We start from the raw sequence: 21,969 nt of genomic DNA on the forward strand, positions 1-21,969 counted from the left end.
CAACAGGTTTTTACTCCCCTCTCTTTCTTCGGACGAAGCCGGATGGGAGTTTCAGAATGATAATAAACCTGAAAAAATTGAACAAATACCTAGTGACAGAAAGTTTCAAAATGGAAACAATAAAATCATGTGTCAGAACCCTTCATCCGTCTTGCTTCATGACTGTCATAGACTTGAAAGACGCATACTACCATGTGCCGATCCATCCAGATTTTCAAAAATATCTCAGAGTGGCAGTAATGATGCATGGAGAGCTGAAACACTACCAATACAGAGCTCTTCCATTCGGCCTTGCCATAGCCCCGAGGGTGTTTACAAAACTAATGGCAGAAGTAATGGCCCACATAAGGGAGCAAAATGTATTGATTGTCCCGTATCTGGACGACCTCCTAGTGATGGGCAGATCTCATCTCCATTGCAGTCAGCAGCTAGACAAAGTGATGGCAGCCCTATCAAGTCTGGGATGGTTATTGAATCTGGAAAAATCCAGAATTATCCCAACTCAGATACAACAATATCTGGGGATAATAATAGATTCAATAAAACAAGAATGTCGTCTTCCGGAAGTAAAAGTGTCCAACATAATAAAACTAGTGGACAATTTAAGACGTTCCCCAGTAGTTACCTTGAGGAAAGCCATGTCCGTACTAGGGTCAATGACAGCCTGCATTCCGGCGGTCCAATGGGCTCAGGGTCATTCCAGAGAACTCCAGTGAGAAATCTTGGAAGCAGAATACCGCTTAAAGGGAGATTTAGAGAAGCAGTTAAAAATATCTTCTCAAACAATAGCCTCTTTAGTTTGGTGGACAGTCCCGGACAATCTCAAAAAAGGGGTACCATGGGTATGGCCAGTCTCAATAATCCTGACCACAGATGCAAGCCCATGGGGTTGGGGAGCTCACCTAAAAGGCCAAGTGGCTCAAAATCCATGGTTAGCGGAAGAGAATCCCCTCACTTCAAATATGAAAGAGCTATTAGCTGTAAAATATGCCCTCAACCACTTTCTAACCTCCCTCCATTCCCATCACGTAAGGGTTCTGACGGACAACAGGGTAGTAGTTGCCTATTTTGAATCATCAGTGGGGAACAAGGTCACAACCTCTGATGAAAGTGACGAAATCCATTCTGTCACAAGCAGAAGCCAACCTGCTCTCCCTGACAGCCCTTCACATCAAAGGGACAGAAAATCAGAAGGCAGATTTTTTAAGCAGAACACAACTAAAACAGGGGGAATGGGAGTTAAACCAAGAGATATTCAATCTCATAATAGATCGTTGGGGGGCCCCGGATATAGATCTGTTCGCGAACAGTCAAAACCGGAAAACTCAGGCATTCTGCTCAATAGATCCACGGGGGAATCCAGTGACCCTAGACGCCTTTCTAATTCCCTGGGATTTCCAACTGGCTTATGCCTTTCCTCCGTTAGCTCTAGTTCCGCTAGTTCTGAAGAAGATCAGGGAGGACAGAGCAAGAGTGATAATGATAGCCCCGTTTTGGCCAAAAAGAACGTGGTTCCCATGGCTGCGTCTAATGTCAATATCAGAGCCTTGGGTTCTCCCAGATATTCCAAATCTCCTGTACCAGGGACCAATAAACCATCCACAAATAAAAAAATGTACACATGACAGCATGGAATTTGAGAGGGAACTTTTAACTGGGAGGGGGTTCTCTCCAAATCTAGTTTCAACACTATTGACCAGTAGGAAGCCGGTAACTACAAGGGCGTATGGCAAAGTCTGGAAAAAATTCCTCTCTAATTCTGGTGTCAGTCTATCGGAAGAGATCCCAATTCAGGAGGTTCTAGAATTCCTCCAAAAGGGCTAGAAAAAGGCTTGGCAACTAGTACCCTAAAAGTCCAAATCGCGGCATTAGGGGCCCTTTACAACCAGGACCTGGCAGGGAACCACTGGGTAAAAAGGTTCATTAGGGCTTCATCCAGATCTAGACCCGTCATACATCACATTTCTCCTCCCTGGGATCTGAATCTTGTGCTTTCGGCACTAACTAAGGCGCCTTTTGAACCCTTATCACAAGCACCCTTAAAGATAATTTCCCTGAAAACTTGTCTGCTAGTAGCACTAACCTCAGCCCGTAGGATTAGTGACTTACAGGCTTTATCAGCCTATCCACCTTTAACCCAGATATTAGAAGACAGAGTAGTCCTCCGAACTGACCCAGCCTACCTTCCTAAAGTGGCGTCAAAATTTCATAGAAACCAAGAAATATCATTACCATCCTTTTGTCCAAATCCCAAAAATGTAAAAGAACGGACACTGCACACCCTAGATGTGAAAAGGTGTCTGACCCAGTATATACAGTGGGGCAAAAAAGTATTTAGTCAGTCAGCAATAGTGCAAGTTCCACCACTTAAAAAGATGAGAGGCATCTGTAATTTACATCATAGGTAGACCTCAACTATGGGAGACAAACTGAGAAAAAAAAATCCAGAAAATCACTTTGTCTGTTTTTTTATCATTTTATTTGCATATTATGGTGGAAAATAAGTATTTGGTCAGAAACAAACAATCAAGATTTCTGGCTCTCACAGACCTGTAACTTCTTCTTTAAGAGTCTCCTCTTTCCTCCACTCATTACCTGTAGTAATGGCACCTGTTTAAACTTGTTATCAGTATAAAAAGACACCTGTGCACACCCTCAAACAGTCTGACTCCAAACTCCACTATGGTGAAGACCAAAGAGCTGTCAAAGGACACCAGAAACAAAATTGTAGCCCTGCACCAGGCTGGGAAGACTGAATCTGCAATAGCCAACCAGCTTGGAGTGAAGAAATCAACAGTGGGAGCAATAATTAGAAAATGGAAGACATTCAAGACCACTGATAATCTCCCTCGATCTGGGGCTCCACGCAAAATCCCACCCCGTGGGGTCAGAATGATCACAAGAACGGTGAGCAAAAATCCCAGAACCACGCGGGGGGACCTAGTGAATGAACTGCAGAGAGCTGGGACCAATGTAACAAGGCCTACCATAAGTAACACACTACGCCACCATGGACTCAGATCCTGCAGTGCCAGACGTGTCCCACTGCTTAAGCCAGTACATGTCCGGGCCCGTCTGAAGTTTGCTAGAGAGCATTTGGATGATCCAGAGGAGTTTTGGGAGAATGTCCTATGGTCTGATGAAACCAAACTGGAACTGTTTGGTAGAAACACAACTTGTCGTGTTTGGAGGAAAAAGAATACTGAGTTGCATCCATCAAACACCATACCTACTGTAAAGCATGGTGGTGGAAACATCATGCTTTGGGGCTGTTTCTCTGCAAAGGGGCCAGGACGACTGATCCGGGTACATGAAAGTATGAATGGGGCCATGTATCGTGAGATTTTGAGTGCAAACCTCCTTCCATCAGCAAGGGCATTGAAGATGAAACGTGGCTGGGTCTTTCAACATGACAATGATCCAAAGCACACCGCCAGGGCAACAAAGGAGTGGCTTCGTAAGAAGCATTTCAAGGTCCTGGAGTGGCCTAGCCAGTCTCCAGATCTCAACCCTATAGAAAACCTTTGGAGGGAGTTGAAAGTCCGTGTTGCCAAGCGAAAAGCCAAAAACATCACTGCTCTAGAGGAGATCTGCATGGAGGAATGGGCCAACATACCAACAACAGTGTGTGGCAACCTTGTGAAGACTTACAGAAAACGTTTGACCTCTGTCATTGCCAACAAAGGATATATTACAAAGTATTGAGATGAAATTTTGTTTCTGACCAAATACTTATTTTCCACCATAATATGCAAATAAAATGATAAAAAAACAGACAATGTGATTTTCTGGATTTTTTTTTTCTCAGTTTGTCTCCCATAGTTGAGGTCTACCTATGATGTAAATTACAGACGCCTCTCATCTTTTTAAGTGGTGGAACTTGCACTATTGCTGACTGACTAAATACTTTTTTGCCCCACTGTATCAGCCACGAGGGAGTGTAGGAAAGGGAGGGCTCTGTTTGTCTGTTTTCAGGGGCCAAACAAGGGGCAGAAAGCATCAAAAGCCACGCTGGCAAGATGGGTAAGGGACGCCATCACCCTGTCATATACCGCATCTAAGGAAACGGTTCCAGACACAATTAAGGCTCACTCGACCAGATCGGTGGCAACTTCTTGGGCAGAGCGAGTTGGAGCATCTATTGATCAGATATGTAGAGCAGCCACTTGGTCCTCACCTTCTACATTTTTTAAGCACTACCAACTTGACCTATCTTCCTCTTCAGACTTAACCTTCCGTAGGAGAGTTCTGGAGGCGGTAATCCCACCCTAATATACATACTATGAAAGTCTCTCCGTGGTGCCGTCATGGGGGTAAGAGAATATCGTAGTTACTCACCGATAACGGTATTTCTCTGATCCCATGACGGCACCCGTATATTCCCTCCCTTCACGTGTGGGTGTGCACACTACTAATGCTTTAGTCACGCGGTGCGCAAAAAAAAAAATAATACATATATATAATGTTTTTATGTATGGAAATAACCAAATTAAATTACAGCTGAAGTCCTGTTAAGGCTCTGTAAACCAACTGGGGTGGAGAAGAGGTCCCGCCTTTTTAACCTGTGGGTTTCCTGTCCCTGAGGGCGGATCCCTCTCTCTCCGTGGTGCCGTCATGGGATCAGAGAAATACCGTTATTCAAAGGTTTTATGGACTGGTGAAATGAGAGTGACTCTTGATGGGCCAGATGGATGGGCCAGGGGCTGGATCAGTAAAGGTCAGAGAGCTCCACTCCGACTTAGACGCCAGCAAGGTGGAGGTGGGGTACTGGTATGGGCTGGTATCATCAAAGATGAACTTGTGGGACCTTTTCGAGTTGAGGATGGAGTGAAGCTCAACTCCCAGACCTACTGCCAGTTTCTGGAAGACAACTTCTTCAAGCAGTGGTACAGGAAGAAGTCGGTAACGTTCAAGAAAAACATGGTTTTCATGCAGGACAATGCTCCATCACATACCTCCAACTACTCCACAGCGTGGCTGGCCAGTAAAGGTCTCAAAGAAGAAAACATAATGACATGGCCCCCTTGTTCATCTGATCTGAACACCATAGAGAACCTGTGGTCCCTCATAAAAATGTGATATCTATAGGGAGGGAAAATAGTACACCTCTCGGAACAGTGTCTGGGAGGCTGTGGTGGCTTCTGCACGCAATTTTGATCGTAAACAGATCAAGCAACTGTCAGAATCTATGGATGGCAGGCTGTTGAGTGTCATCATAAAGAAAGGTGGCTATATTGGTCACTAATTTTTTGGGGGTTTGTTTTTGCATGTCAGAAATGTTTATTTCTAAATTTTGTGCAGTTATATTGGTTTACCTGGTGAAAATAAACAAGTGAGATGGGGATATATTTGGTTTTTATTAAGTTGCCTAATTATTCTGCATAGCATTAGTTACCTGCACAAATAGATATCCTCCTAAGATAGCCAAATCTAAAAAAAAACCTCACTCCAACTTCCAAAAATATTAAGCTTTGATATTTGAGTCTTTTGGGTTGATTGAGAACATAGTTGTTGATCAATAATAAAAATAATCCTCTAAAATACAACTTGCCTAATAATTCTACACAAAGTATAGATGCCTGCATATCCGCATTGTCTTCGAAGGAGAAGATGTTTCTGATAAACGACAGGGATATTTTTAGTTTTTAGTTTTTTAAATCCATCTATGACGTTGTTGTCAGAAGAATAGTTACTTTTAAGCTGCTTCACGGATGTCAAAGCTTAAAGTGGTTAACGAAAGGTTCAGAAGACTGAACATGTGCATTGCAAGTCGTTTCAGCAATGCTGTGTATATGTTCATCCTTTTTGGCTTGTTTTTTTAATACTTTTTCAGACAGAATCCAAGCTGATCCCTGCAAAACGTTATGTGCACATGCCTTAAAGGTTCTCCTGACATGGATTTAATGGCAATTAAGTTGTGGATTCAATGTCTAATTTGTTAGTAGATTTAGTACTGTTCCACTACCGCTACATATGTATGGGGCAGCTTTATTGACTATATTCAGATCTTTTTGTTGTGCCATTATTCAATATTTTCATGAACACGCAAACTAGTTTGTCAGATTATATTATATTGAAAAAAAAGTCAAAGAATGTTTGTTTAAAGTCTGTGCTCTGGTATCATACCATTATAAGTCATTGGCATTAATAAAATGACCTGGTATTAACACCAGTTTGCTGACCTTTCTAGCACATCAGTCATTATAGTGCATTTTGTGAATGGTTAGATTAGACTGGAGATCAGTTTTACTAATCAGGCAAGGTTCACATTTGTACATATGACATGTATCGGTTCAGTATGGTAAAAACGTGAGCAAATGTGTACCGTACTTCAACCTACATCTTCCTAAATCTAGCCAATGGCTTGCTCATTTTAGTCTATGGGTACACCTCCATATAGGTCTGAATACTGATGTCTGCAACAGAGGCATGTGTCCCTGGAATGCACTGTATTAATGTGAATCTGGCCTTAGGCAGTTCTTCTTAATAGATTTATGCTACTGAGAAACAAATCTTGTAAGATATTTTTTTTTCTCTTCATTTGTAAGATAATTTGCATTTGGGGAGCCGGAGGAGCAACTCCTGGAAAGTTCCTTCTTGGTCTTCGAGTTGTGACCTGTGATAGCTCAGTGCTGGTTGCACCAAACCGAGTTTTAGTGATCCCATCTACAAATGTAAATGTGACTGCGTAAGTACTTGCTTGGATTTATTATCTTTCAACCTTAAACTGATGTGCAGTTGCCTGAAAGGTTTTGCCAACAGTGCAAACGTGTATTGAGGTGGAGTGACTACGACTAGTTTGTTGAGTACCGCCTTGAGTGAAACCAGTGGCATGAGGTAAATGTCACCACATGTGAGGTAAGTTGTTCAGTGGCATCTTTACTTCTAGTATGTACAGGGTACGCTTTTCTTTGACAGACTTATAACAGAGATTCAGCCATCCCTATGAAGAGTGCACTGCATTTTGGAAATGTTCCGCTATAATGTGTGCAAATGTAAAGATTTAACCATATATCCATTCCTCTTTCAGCTCGACAGTGACCATTTAATGGGCATTTGTCTAGTGACTGTGGTTGAAATTCAGATTGGACTTCTAAAACATTTCTTTATATCGTGAACCTATGAGCTAAAAGGAGATCTTGTGTATAAAGGCTCCTCAATCCACACTGCTGTTGATAAGGAGCAGGATTTTGGTTGAACCTAGTAAGCAGCTCAGATTAAGTGTATCGCTGCCTGTTGCCAAGCTTTCAGTATTAGAAAACCCACAATAGCGCCACTGATTGGCAAAGGTCCTGGAGAGTATTAGAAATATAGTAACAGCTTTTTTCCCATTTCTGTCAGTTGTTCTGGTATGGGGGACTGTATCTGTCAAAGTAGAGTACACTTGTTAAATATGTGGAAAGATGTTTGCTGCTTGATGCAGATATCTGCAAATGCTCTAGTAGAATGTATTCAAGATTGTCATTTGCACGAGTTTCATACTCATTAATGAGAGCCGGCAGAACACCATGAACTGTGCCATCCTGTGACAGTGTTCGACATCTAGTGATCTTCTTCCTTCACGCCTTATGAAGTCTATCTTTCTCCCTGGCAGTCACTACCCACCTAAGTAAAATATTTAACCTTTATTTGCTGGTAACTTTCCCTCATGTTACATGACATCAGCTACATAACCCCACTACTAAAAAAAAAAAATCTAATCATTCTTTGAGCATCTTTCATCCATATTCTAATCCTCCCCTTCATCTAAAACTTCTGGCTCACTAGGTCTACTCTTGTCTAGTAGGCAGTATTTCTGATAGCTCACTTCTTGACCATTTACAATCTGGTTTCCAACTCTACAGAAACTATTCTTACCAAAGTCTTTAACTGTCTACTTACAGCTAAATCTAAATCTGTCCATACACACTAGATAGCTGACAGCTATTTTAGCCAACTGTCTCATATACGTATCATAGCGTTTGCTCGGCTGAGAACTCGCTCTCTATGACAAAGGTGCTGACTGCCACATTGGCCGACTTTTATCTTAGGGAGCACCATACTGTGGACAGTCGGAAATCGGACATGTGTGATCGACAGCTCTCCTGACCATCAGTTGTCCGGGGGCCCCTCACACATTAAATCTTCGGCTGGACTTGTCAATATCGGCGTGTCCCTACTTCTAAACCTTCTTTATTTCTCTGCAGCTTTTGACACTGTGGATTGCCAACTCCTCACTTTGCTCCACTTTATCAGAAGGGTACCATTCTCTCTTCCTACCTGTCTGACCTCTCCTTCAGTGTTTCGTTTGCTCGCTCTTCTCTCCTCTTCTCCTTACTTTTGGGGTTCCTCAGAGTTCAGTCCTAGGTCCCTTCCTCTTTCTCTGTACCCAGCCCCTAATGATTAAACTCAGATTTGGCTTTTAGTAGCATCTCTTGGCTAATTATTCACATATTCTTTTAACATCACCCCTGCACTACTACAAAATATCAGTGATGGTTTGCTGTCTCTAACATCATGTTCTCCTTCCATCTGAAAATGAATCTTCCCCAAACTGAACAACTTGTATTTTCGCCCTCTTGTAACATGATATTTCCATTTCTTTGTGTGATATAAACATAACTTCCAAAGACATACTGATAGGGAATTTAGATTTTGAACCACATCGGGGATAGCGATGATAATGTGTGTAAACTGTAAAGCGCTGCGGAATATGTTAGCGCTATATAAAAATAAAGATGATGATTATTATTAACTAGATTGTGGCCCGATTCTAACGCATCGGGTATTCTAGAATATGCATGTCCCCGTAGTATATGGACAATGATGATTCCAGAATTCGCGGCAGACTGTGCCCGTCGTTGATTGGTCAAGGCAACCTTTGACATCATCGTCGCCATGGCAACCATTATGACATCTACGTCGATACTGTGCCCGTCGCTGATTGGTCGAGGCCCAGGCGGCCTCGACCAATCAGAGACGCGGGATTTCCAGGACAGACAGACAGACAGAAAAACCCTCAGACAATTATATATACACTCACCGGCCACTTTATTAGGTACACCATGCTAGTAACGGGTTGGACCCCCTTTTGCCTTCAGAACTGCCTCAATTCTTCGTGGCATAGATTCAACAAGGTGCTGGAAGCATTCCTCAGAGATTTTGGTCCATATTGACATGATGGCATCACACAGTTGCCGCAGATTTGTCGGCTGCACATCCCAAAGATGCTCCATACAAGGCAGGATGGATCCATGCTTTCATGTTGTTTACGCCAAATTCTGACCCTACCATCCGAATGTCGCAGCAGAAATCGAGACTCATCAGACCAAGCAACGTTTTTCCAATCTTCTACTGTCCAATTTCGATGAGCTTGTACAAATTGTAGCCTCAGTTTCCTGTTCTTAGCTGAAAGGAGTGGTACCCGGTGTGGTCTTCTGCTGCTGTAGCCCATCTGCCTCAAAGTTCGACGCACTGTGCGTTCAGAGATGCTCTTAGGCCTACCTTGGTTGTAACGGGTGGCGATTTGAGTCACTGTTGCCTTTCTATCAGCTCGAACCAGTCTGCCCATTCTCCTCTGACCTCTGGCATCAACAAGGCATTTCCGCCCACAGAACTGCCGCTCACTGGATTTTTTTTCTTTTTCGGACCATTCTCTGTAAACCCTAGAGATGGTTGTGCGTGAAAATCCCAGTAGATCAGCAGTTTCTGAAATACTCAGACCAGCCCTTCTGGCACCAACAACCATGCCACGTTCAAAGGCACTCAAATCACCTTTCTTCCCCATACTGATGCTCGGTTTGAACTGCAGGAGATTGTCTTGACCATGTCTACATGCCTAAATGCACTGAGTTGCCGCCATGTGATTGGCTGATTAGAAATTAAGTGTTAACAAGAAGTTGGACAGGTGTACCTAATAAAGTGGCCGGTGAGTGTATAGATAACTTCCAGGCAGCCTGCCTTCTGTCTTGGGGTTATATTTGACATACAGTAGTATTCTTTAGCATGTTTGTCACACTGAAATGTTTCTGATCACCAAACAAATTTAAATATTAGACAAAGATAACACAAGTAAAAACAAGACCACCTTTTTAAGGTCATGAAACACTATCTCCATCGGATTAAGGTCAGGACTTTGACTTGGCCACTCCAAAGTCTTAATTTTGTTTTTCTTAAGCTATTCAGAGGTGGACTTGCTGGTTTGTTTTGGATCATTGTTCTGCTTCATAACCAAAGTGCGCGTCACTTTGAGGTCACAAACAGATGGCCTGACATTCTCCTTCAGGATTTTTTAATAGACTGCAGAATTCATGGTTCCATATACCACAGCAAGTCTTCCAGGTCTTGAAGCAGCAAAACAGCTCCAGACCATCACACTGCCACCACAATATTTTACTGATGGCAAGATGTTCCTGAATTGCTGTGTTACTTCTACTCCAGGTGCTATGGGACATAAACTTTCCGAAAAATTCAACTTTTGTCTTGTTAGTCCACAGAGTATTCTTCCAAAAGTCTTAGGGATCATCAAGATGTCTTCTGGCAAAATTGAGACGAGTCTTTCTTTTTGCTCAGCAGTGGTTTTCATCTTGGAACTCTGCCATGCGGGCTATTTTTTGCCCAGTCTCTTTATTATGGTGAAGTCATGAACACTGACTTTAACTGAGGAAAGTGAGGCCTGAAGTTCTTTGGATGTTGTTGAGGGGTCTTTTGTGACCTCTTGGATGAGTCATCGCTGCGCTCTTGAGGTAATTTTGGTCTGCCCTCCACTCCTGAGACTGTTCACAACTGTTTCATGTTTTTGCTGTTTGTGGATAAAGGCTATTCACTGTGATACATTGGAGTCCCAAAGCTCTAGAAATGGCTTCATAACCATTTTCAGACTGATAGATCTCAATTACTTTGTTTCTCATTTGTTCCTGAATTTCATTGGATGGCGGCATGATGTCTTACTTTTGAGGAACGTTTGGTCTACTTCACTTTGTCAGGCAGGTCCTATTTAAGTGATTTTTTGATTGAGAACAGGTGTGGCAGTAATTGGGCCTGAGTGTGGCTAGGGAATTTGAGCTCCTTTTTCTAAAGATGTGATAAACCACAGTTATTTTTTGTTTTGAGGGGGTGGGGGAGCAATCACTTTTTCACACAAAGCCCTGTAGGTTTGGATTTCTTTTTCCTTTAATAATAAAGACCTTCATTTAAAAACTGCATTTTGTTTACTTGTGTTATCTTTGTCTAATATTGAAATTTGTCGATGTTCCGAAACAGTTAAGTGTGACAAACATGCAAAAGAATAGGAAATCAGGACGGGGGCAACTGTTTTTTCACACGACTGTAGATCCTTCTTTCCCTCCCTATATTCAATCACTAGCTTGCCCCTGTCACTTTCACATCAAAAACATCTCCAGAATCTAACATATTCTTAAGGTTGAAACCGCTAACACGCTTATTTTCTCTTTGATTCATTCCTATCTGGACTACTGCAACTAACTACTAGTTGGTCTACCTCTCAATAAAATCTTCCCTCATCAGTCCAGCCTGAATACAGCAGATTTATATTTCTGTTCAGCTGCTACTCTGATGCCTCCACCCTGTACTATTCATTATATTTGTTGCCCATCTGCTCAAGAATGTAACATAAACTTATCTCCTCACTCATGTTCATCTACCATCCTACCTGTGCTTTCCCTTCAGCTAATAATTTAAGCCTGACATCCTAATTCGAGCTTCCCACTCCACTCCCATCTCAAAGACTTTTCATGTGCTGCTTAACTCCCAGTGTTTTAAAAATTTTAGAATGCCCTATAACAACGTCTTTTTAGGCAGCCCTGCCACAACCACTCGCTTATCTAATTGTTCTCATTTCTCTCTTCCTTCATCTTCCTTATAGTGTGATTCTTAATATCACCTGTTTGCACATACTTCATGAAAGACGCTGCGTCTTTCTCCAGGCACGTGCACACATTCAGATCCCCTGGCTTGTTTACCATTGGGGTTTTTCCTCTTTAAACGCCCCATACCCTTATGAAAGTGACCATACCGAGACGGGCCTCACTAAAAATCCACAGGATTTCCACGAATCCCTGACACTCCTGTATAGTTTGTAATTGATAAAGGCCAAATGCGGACGAAACTTTTTGCCTTGACTACATTAAAAGTCAAAAAACTCATCTTTAAGTTGAGTGCCTAGTTTATTTTTACTGCTTAGCAAGTGGGCAGCGTCTCACTTGGTGGACCCTCCGGTCTCCCGGCTGGCCACAAATACAGTTCCGTTTTTTTTCAAGGTTATCGACTCCCTCCTCCAGACCAGTGTCATAGTCTCCGTCCCCACACGAGAACGCTTCTCAGGTTTTTATTCCAACCTGTTTGTCGTTCCAAAGGACGGCTCAGTTCGTCCCATTCTGGACCTCAAACTCTTGAACAGATATGTACAACTGCGCCACTTCAAGATGGAGTCCCTCCGATCTGTGATAGCCTCCATGGAACCAGAGAAATTCCTGTGCTCGGTGGACATTCAAGGTGCCTACCTGCACATTTCCATCAAGAGCTTCACTTCCAGTTCACGGCACTGCCGTTCGGATTAGCCACCGCCCCCAAAGTTTTTACTAAAGTGATGGCGACAGTGATGGCCATTCTACGCAGCAGGGGCATCCTCGTCTTTACCTATTTAGACGACATCCTCATCAAGGCCGCAATCTTCGCGGAATGTCAGGAAAGTCTGCAGATCACCCTGGACACTCTCGCTCGGCTGGGCTGGATCGTCAACACCGCAAAGTCATCTCTGATCCTGGTCCAACGTCTTGTGTTTTTGGGAATTCTCTTCGACACCGCCCAAGCAAAGATCTTCCTACCCAAGGAAAAATCCCTAGCTCTCATGTGCGGAATACGGTCTCTCAGAGGCTCCTCTCCCCGCTCCCTCCATTTCTGCATGAGCATACTAGGCAAGATGGTTGCCTCAATGGAAGCAGTTCCATTTGCGCAGTTTCACACGCGCCCTCTCCAACTCGTCCTTCTGGCGAGATGGGACAGTTCGATCCGTTCTCTGGATCAGATGGTCTCGATCCCACCGCGGATAAAACAGTACCTGATATGGTGGGAGCGCTCTGTCTATTCACCTTCGGAGGTCCTTCCCTTTCAGTGGAAGATCGTAACAATGGATGCCAGCCTTCTCGGCTGGGAAGCACTGTTCCAAGACTTGATGGTCCAGGGTCGGTGGTCAGCTCGGGAATCTTCCCTACCCATCAGCATTCTAGAACTCCGATCAAGGTTCCTCTCCCTGCTACATTGGCAGGAGCTCCTTCACAGATGTCCGATTCGAGTCCAGTCCGACAGCGCCACAGCGGTGGCATACATCAACCACCAAGGGGGAACTCGAAGTCAGGCAGTGATGTCAGAGGTTGTTTGGATCCTGTCTTGGGCTGAGCAGAATTTTCCAGCAATTTCTGCGGTGCACATACCGGGAGTTGAAAATTGGGCAGCAGATTTCCTCTGCCGAGAAGGGCTTGCCGCGGGCGAATAATCTCTGAACTCGTCTGTCTTTCACAGGATCTGCCTCAAATGGGGAACTCCAGATGTTGACCTAATGGCGTCCAGGCTTAACCACAAGGTTCCCAGTTTATGTCCAGTCCCGCGACCTGCTAGCAATCGGATTCGATGCGCTAGTGATATCTTGGGCACAGTTCTCCCTTCCGCACCTGTTTCCACCTCTACTGCTGAGGTAGTCAAAAAGATAAAGGCGGAGGGTATTCCTGTGATCCTTATCTCCCCGGATTGGCTACGGAGACCCTGGTACACGGAGTTGGTCAACCTTCTAGCAGACACGCCATGGAGACTCTCGGATCGTCCGGACTTTTTGTCGCAGGGGGCCCTCTTCCACCAGAGTTCTCAGTCGCTCAATTTAACGGCATCCAATCAGGTCATCCAAACTATGATCAAAGCAAGGAAGCCTTCATCTTCCCGAACTTACTACCGAACATGGAAAGCATACTTCTGCTGGTGTAAGGCTCACCAAACTGCTCCAATGGCGTTTCATTTCCCATTCATCTTGTCCTTTCTACAGTCGGGTCTGGAGTCCGGACTGTCCCTTAGTACTATTAAGGGACAGGTTTTGGCTCTGTCATTCCTGTTCCAAAGGAATTTGGCCATTCGCAGACAGGTCAAAACTTTCATCCAGGGAGTTGCTCACTCCGTTCACCCCTACCAGCCCCCAGTGGATCCCTGGGACCTTAATTTGGTACTCGACGTATTACAGCAGTCTCTGTTTGTACCACTGTGTGATATCTCTTTCCTGGAAGGTCGCTTTCCTGGTCGCTGTCACTTCAGTTAGACTGGTATCGGAGTTAGAAGCACTTTCTTGTCGTTCCCCTTACATGATTTTTCACCAGGACAAGGTGGCCCTACGTTCGGTTCCATCCTTTCTTCCCAAGGTGGTTTCTCGTTTTCATCTGAATGAGGACATTGTGCTTCCATCTTTTTGTCCGTCTCTGTCTCACCTCTGAGAGGAGTCGTTTCACAAACTGGATCTAGTAAGAGCTCTACATGTTTATCTGTCCAGAACTGAGCCTTTCCGGCTCTCAGATTCTCTGTTCATTCCCAGAGGGTTCACAAAGGGGTCTTCCTGCGACACGGTCTACCATTGCTCGATGGATCCGTTCCACCGTTCTGGAAGCTTACCATCTAAGAGGTAGGGCACATCCACTGAAGATTATTGCACACTCCACGTGTTTGGTGGGGGCTTCCTGGGCAGTTCGCCAACAGGCATCAGCCTCGCAGCTCTGCAAGGCTGCCACATGGGCTTCCATCCATACCTTTACTAAGTTCTACAGGGTTCACACTCATGCTTCATCTGATGCGAACCTTGGTAGAAAGGTCCTGCAAACGGCAGTGGCCTGAGTTCTGACTTGAGGGTATTACACTTCTTCCCGCCCTTGGGACTGCTTTGGGATGTCCCATGGTTTCCTGTGTCCCCCAATGAAGCGAGAGAAAAATATGATTTTGGGTACTCACCGTAAAATCTGTTTCTCGGAGCCTTCATTGGGGGACACAGCACCCGCCCTTGTTTAATGTTGTATCAGGTTCCGTTGTTGTGTGTTACGTTCATTCTGTAATGTTCTCTGCTTCTCCTACTGCTTTCTCACTAACTGATTAGCTTTCTGCCAGTTGGTGGTTATATACTGCTGGGGAGGAGCTAACCCTTTTTTTGCATAGTGTCAACCTCCTAGTGGCATCAGCATACACCCATGGTTTCCTGTGTCCCGAGAAACAGATTTTACGGTGAGTACCCAAAATCTAGTTTTCGCATGCCGAGCTAAAGTTTTTATTGATACCATTGTGGTGTAAATACAATCTTTTGATCTCCCTTTATTGCATTTTAATGCAATGTCATGGCGACCTAAAAAAAACCTAGTTCTGGCGTTTTGACTTTTCTTCTCGCTACGTCGTTTAGCGATCAGGTTAATCCTTTTTTTTATTGATAGACTGGGCGATTCTGAATGCTATGTTTGATTTTTTATTATTATTATTATTATTGTTTTATTTTGAATGGGGTGAAAGGGGGTGATTTAAATTTTATATTTTTTTAAAAAAACCTTTTTTTTTTTTTTTTTTATTGGTAATTTTGGCATGCTTTAATGGTCTCCATGGGAGACTAGAAGCTGCCATAACCCGATCGGCTCTGCTACATACAGGCGATGATCACATCACCTGTATGTAGTAGAATTGCTCACTTGATATGAGCGCCAACCACCAGGTGGTGCTCATAACAAGCCGACAGTGACAACCATAGAGGTCTGCAGGAGACTTCTGGTTGTCATGCCAATCCACCGGTGAACCGCGATCACATTAAATGTTGCTGTCAGAGTTTGACAGCAGCATTTAACTGGTTAATAGCCGTGGGTGGATCGCGATTCCACCCGCTGCTATTCCAGGCACATGTCAGCTGTTCAAAACAGCTGACATGTACCGGGAAAGATGTGGGGCTCACTGCCGGAGCCTACTTCAAAGGGAGAGAAGCAACATGTGCAGTGCTAGTACGGCGCCTGTCGCAAAGGGGTTAACTGGTGCAAAAGTAAATGGCAACCGATCCTCTAAAAATAATACTTGGTTATAGTGATGTTATCAAAACTACAGCAAGCAGCCGAGTGAGTGACATATCACTGGAATCAGTTTCTCTGCCTCTACATTATTCTGCTCTTATAGTAAAGGGAACCCAATCCAAGGGCTGCATGTGGTCAGACACTGTAGGATTTCTGCCAGGTATGTTTGATTTTGAGATGCTGGGGCGTTTCAGAGAAAAACACTTTAAAAGCCGCCATGGATCGAGCTTAATGCGAGATAGTTAGCCGGCCAGGTCCCCAACGATCTCTTCCTATACACGCGTACCCAGGGAGAGACCTGTCACTCAAGTTCAACAGGCGAGGAGAAGCCGACGAGTCCCCGGCAGCTTTTAAACGGTTTTATCTTCGGTGTTTCAGAGTCAAACATTCCTGGATGAATTATGTAGTCAGTGTCTGATACATCCAGACGGTGGATCGGGCCGCATGGATCAGCTGTCCGGTTCCCTTTACGTGGCAAAAACCTGGAGAAAAGGTTCCCTTTAAAGTCAGACTTCCCATTGCTTATCCCCCCATCATCTGTCAGGAGTGAGTCGGGAGGCCCTATACACATTAGCTGGTCATCCAATTTGCAAGGAATTGTTGGGTCCAGCCACCTTTTTGTCTAATGTGCATGGGAGACTATAGAACAGACAATAGTTAATGTGTCCTCAATGGATTTTACGTTAACCGTTTACTGAGGCCCAGACTGTGGTTTGGCGATTGCAAATCATTTATATTCTCTATTTGCTCAGTTGCTAACCTCACCAATCTAAAGAAAACGCTTCCTTTCTCCTCTTAATATCACCACTTCCTTTTTTGTAGAAAATGAGTTAAAAAAAAAGTATATTTGAATAATTCATAACATACAGTGGCTACTCACAAAATTAGAATATCATCAAAAAGTTAATTTCAGTTCTTCAATACAAAAAGTGAAACTCATACATTATATAGTCTTTACAAACAGAGTGATCTATTTCAAGTGTTTATTTCTGTTAATGTTGATGATTATGGCTTACAGCCAATGAAAACCCAAAAGTCATTATCTCAGTAAATTAGAATAATTAACAAAAAACATTAGTGAGTAAATAAACCTAGTTTTTATATAATAAAGTCACTGAAGTATGTGAAGCACTGCAACCACTTACTTCCTTGTGGAAATTGGAATTTTGAAAGAGCCGTCGAGTTCTAGGATTGGCTAACCTGGAAATATGGCAATTGTCCTAGTATACAAGGTTGGAGAACGGGGGTTCATTCTTCTGGAGCTTCGGAAACGTAATGAATAGATTATACTTTAAGGGTATGTTCATACAGAGAGGGATTTACGAAGCTCCTATTACGGTGCTCCTATTTGCACCATTTTCCCTCATAGTTACTAATAACTGTGCCGATGCCCTCCACCAGGGGCGTAACTACTGCGGTCGCAGCAGTCGCCAGTGCGACCGGGCCCGGCGGGTCAGGGGCCCGGCAGGTCAGAGGCACCCAACACCATGTTGCAGTGCAGGAGATTCCTCCTGCACGGCAACAGTCCGAGGCGTATCTAGGGGGAGGGGGCAGCCGGGGCACGTGAGAGACAGGAAGCAGCTCCAGTCATCACGGTGAGACAGCTTCTCCTGCTCTGCACTCTGCAGCCCCGGGACAGAAGGCGAGAGCAGGGGGGAGGTGCGGGACAGAGCCGCTTTAGTCAGGAGAAGCTGAGGAGCTGCAGCCGGTTTACATCAGCCACCCCTGTACCAGAGAGGAGATTGTGAGTTGTGTATATGAGCTGGTATCTGGTGTGTGTGTGTGTGTGTGTGTGTGTGTGTGTGTGTGTGTGTGTGATATCTGTAGTGTGTGTGTGATATCTGTAGTGTGTGTGATATCTGTAGTGTGTGTGATATCTGTAGTGTGTGTGATATCTGTAGTGTGTGTGTGTGATATCTGTAGTGTGTGTGTGTGTGTGTGTGATATCTGTAGTATGTGTGTGTGTGATATCTATAGTATGTGTGTGATATCTGTAGTGTGTGTGATATCTGTAGTGTGTGTGTGTGATATCTGTAGTGTGTGTGTGTGATATCTGTAGTGTGTGTGATATCTGTAGTATGTGTGTGTGTGTGATATCTGTAGTGTGTGTGTGATATCTGTAGTGTGTGTGTGTGATATCTGTAGTGTGTGTGATATCTAGTGTGTGTGATATCTGTAGTGTGTGTGTGTGATATCTGTAGTGTGTGATATCTATAGTATGTGTGTGATATCTGTAGTGTGTGTGTGTGTGATATCTAGTGTGTGTGATATCTGTAGTGTGTGTGTGATATCTGTAGTGTGTGTTTGATATCTGTAGAGTGTGTGTGTGATATCTGTAGTGTGTGTGTGTGTGTGATATCTGTAGTGTGTGTGTGATATCTGTAGTGTGTGTGTGTGTGATATCTGTAGTGTGTGTGTGTATGTGATATCTGTAGTATGTGTGTGTGATATCTGTAGTATGTGTGTGTGTGATATCTGTAGTATGTGTGTGTGATATCTGTAGTGTGTGTGATATCTGTAGTGTGTGTGTGATATCTGTAGTGTGTGTGTGATATCTGTAGTGTGTGATATCTGTAGTGTGTGATATCTGTAGTGTGTGTGAGACAGGGGCGTAACTACCACGGTCGCAGCGGTCGCCGCTGCAAGCGGCTCTGGCAGGTCAGGGGCCCGTGTGTCCCCTTGAGCCTGTCTCCCTTGTCCCCTTATGCTTGTGTCCCTTGTCCCCGTGTGCCAGTCTCCCTTGCCCACTAGTCCCTGTGTGGCCCCTTTTGCTTGTATCCCTTGTCCCCGTGTGTCCCCTTGTGTCAGTCTCCATTGCCCACTAGTCCCCTTGTATCAGTCTCCCTTGCCCACTAGTCCCTGTGTCCCCTTGTGTCAGTCTCCCTTGCCCACTAGTCCCCGTGTGTCCCCTTGTGTCAGTCTCCCTTGCCCACTAGTCCCCGTGTGTCCCCTTGTGCCAGTCTCCCTTGTCCACTAGTCCCCGTGTGCCCCTTGTGTCAGTCTCCCTTGCCCACTAGTCCCCGTGTGTCCCCTTGTGTCAGTCTCCCTTGCCCACTAGTCCCTGTGTCCTCTTGTGTCAGTCTCCCTTGCCCACTAGTCCCCGTGTGTCCCCTTGTGCCAGTCTCCCTTGTCCACTAGTCCCCGTGTGCCCCTTGTGTCAGTCTCCCTTGCCCACTTGTCCCCGTGTGCCCCTTGTGTAAGGCTCCCTTGCCCACTAGTCCCCTTGTGTCAGTCTCCCTTGTCCCTTTGTATCAGTCTCCCTTGCCCACTAGTCCCCTTGTAACCTTCTCCCCTGCCTCCTAGCCCCCATGTGTCCCCTTGTGCCTGTCTTCCTTGCTCCCTAGCCCCCCTATGTTACCCTTGTGCCTGTCTCCCCTAACCCCCTTGTGCCCTCTCCCCTGCCCCCTCCTCACCATTTGCTCGTGTCTTTCTCACTGCCCCTGTATGGAGGGGCTGCATTATACTATGAGGGGGGCTGCATTGTATTCTATGGGGGTTACATTGAATTGTATGGCAGGGCTGCAGGGGGGGGGCGGCATTTGGAAGTTCGCACCGGGGCCCATAACTTTGTAGTTATGCCACTGCCCTCCACCTTTCCCACTTAAGCACTTACAGTTTTTTCCCAGATTTGGAAAATGGTGAGCGGATTGAAAGTTGCAATTTTTTTGTCTATATAATGAGCAAAATCATAGTGATTTAAGCTTTGTTAAAGAAAGAATAAAAACTGTCAAACATGGAAAATCTATTTATTGTCCTGTCCACTCAACAATTTTGTTATTACTCCGATTAATCTTTAAGTATATTTGATGTCCATTATTTGTTTGCACATCTACATTAGTAAACTTTGGTTCGGAATGTAAATTGGCCATCCTCATTAATTGTATAGATGCTTCTCTTAATTGCTCCTTGTTAAACAAGCTGTGATGCTGGGGTGTAGATCTTGGTTTTGAATTGACTTTTTATTTTATATTTTTCCGTAGGTCGACTGTGCGAGCTGTGATTAAGAACTTCTCCATAGCGTTCTTCTTCCCTGCTTTCATCACCTTGCTATTCTTTCAGCATAACAGAACAGCTTACGACATTGTAGCAGGCACCATAGTTGTAAGACGGAACATGAGATGATGCAAACGATTGAAAACGTGTGTTCCCAACACTACGTGCGATTGGATCATTTACTGCTGAATTCCTCTGAGAGGCTAATTATTGTCAAGGGCTTTTCTAAATCTTTGCTAACGGCGGTGTTATTGATTGGTCACACACAAGGTAATCTTCATACAAATACATGAAGAATGATCTTCATCATTGTCACCAATCTCTTCGGATGATCAGTATTGTGAAGTGGGAAAAGTACTATGAACTACATGACCCATGTAATGCTTTCACATTAAGGACCTTCTCAGGGTTTTTACAGACAGCATGTAGTATGGAGGAGAAAATTCTGCATATTTTGTTGAAAAAAAAAAAAAAACGCAATGGTTTTTGATTTTTTTTTTCGAAATAATGCACATATATTTCATATGTAATCTCCACCACATTGTAGTAATATTAAGTGTAAATTGTCTAATAATAAAGATTATTTTAAGCACATGTGTGTAACTTATCTGCAGGCAAAATCACTATTTTTCATCTCTAATACTTGTTGGCTGTCGGGCCAAGTCTTTAAACTTTGCTACCCCGCCCACAAAGTACATTCTGGCTCTGGCACTGGTTTCAGGGCATAATCTTTCATTGCATGCCCTTCAGTGTTCAGTAGTGAACACTGTGTGTGTGTGTGTGTGTGTGTGTGTGTGTGTGTGTGTGTGTGTGTGTGTGTGTGTGTGTGTGTGTGTGTGTGTGCTAACAGAGCAAGAAGAAATTAATGAGCTGATTGTAATCAAAATACACCTCCCTGAGAATCTGCTTGGGGGCCTGATAAAAGGTCATCGAGGGCCATAAATGGCCCTGGGGCCTGAGGTTCCCTATCCCTGCTTTAAAGGGACACAAAATAACTGATCAAACCAAGCACAGATGCTCAGCGCACCCTTGGTGTGGCCAAACAGTTCAGTTCACCTTTCCGCCTACATGTATTTCATCCATCTCCTTGACAGCTCTGGCTTTACAGGAGGGAGGAGGAAGGTGCAAGAAACTGTTTGACCATGCCAAGTGTGCACTGAGCCCTTGTTCTTGGTTTGAACGTCCTTTAATGCTAACACACTCTTAAAAGAAGACCTCTCAGCGCTCCTGTATTGTCTGTTTTACTAATGTGTTTTCCATTGTTCTTTCTTTAGAACTATGTATTGTGCTGTCACTTTGTTATTCAAAAATTTGAAAACTGGGTGCTACAATTATTGTAGCATGTCCCTACTGTCTGACACTGTAGGAAATAATTGAACAGTGTCAGACCAGCACAGTCTTTTATATAAAAAGTAATGTAAGGCACAGTTGCATGTTAAAGTCCAAAAGAGGCAAGAAATAAAGCAGGGTACTGTAGGCGTCTTCAGTCACCGACACTTTGACAGTTCACGCTGCATGGATGTGCTGCAAACTGAGCTGAAGATCAAAGTGTAGGAGCGTGCCTACGACTGCAGACCTGCGGCCGTCACTGCAGACCTCGCTCCGACACACCACTGCACAGTGAAAGGCGCTTTTAGAAAGGTGACGGGACCACATTGGAACCTGCAGATTAACCCTATAGTGTTTGGTGATATGACAGCTTTTACGTTAAAGGGGTTCTCTGGCCTTCAGCTAAATTTTCGTAATTACTCTGTGACTGCCGATTGCTGAATCCTGACAGTGTGGAATGTGCCTAAGAAATCAGCCACCTTGGATCAAGACACTATAGTATTAAAAATCCCTCCATTCTTGAAAATGGAGATTATTTTTAATAACTTGGAAAGTGCTAATTATTTTTACGATAATTTTG

The 21,969-nt window shown here is 44.1% G+C and overlaps 1 protein-coding gene across 1 annotated transcript in view; it reads left to right on the plus strand.

The window, feature by feature from the left end:
* The window catches only part of FAM8A1 (family with sequence similarity 8 member A1), a 39,981-nt gene extending 19,315 nt beyond the window's left edge, over positions 1 to 20,666 (plus strand). The window contains exons 4-5 of the mRNA XM_077269940.1: positions 6,549 to 6,688; positions 20,048 to 20,666. Of these exons, the coding sequence (XP_077126055.1) occupies positions 6,549 to 6,688; positions 20,048 to 20,189 (282 nt within the window). The 3' untranslated portion in view covers positions 20,190 to 20,666. The remainder of the gene's footprint in view (positions 1 to 6,548; positions 6,689 to 20,047) is intronic.
* The last annotated feature ends 1,303 nt before the right edge of the window (positions 20,667 to 21,969 follow it).

The sequence above is a fragment of the Ranitomeya variabilis genome, chromosome 6 (genome assembly GCF_051348905.1).
Source record: "Ranitomeya variabilis isolate aRanVar5 chromosome 6, aRanVar5.hap1, whole genome shotgun sequence".
NCBI lineage: Eukaryota > Metazoa > Chordata > Amphibia > Anura > Dendrobatidae > Ranitomeya > Ranitomeya variabilis.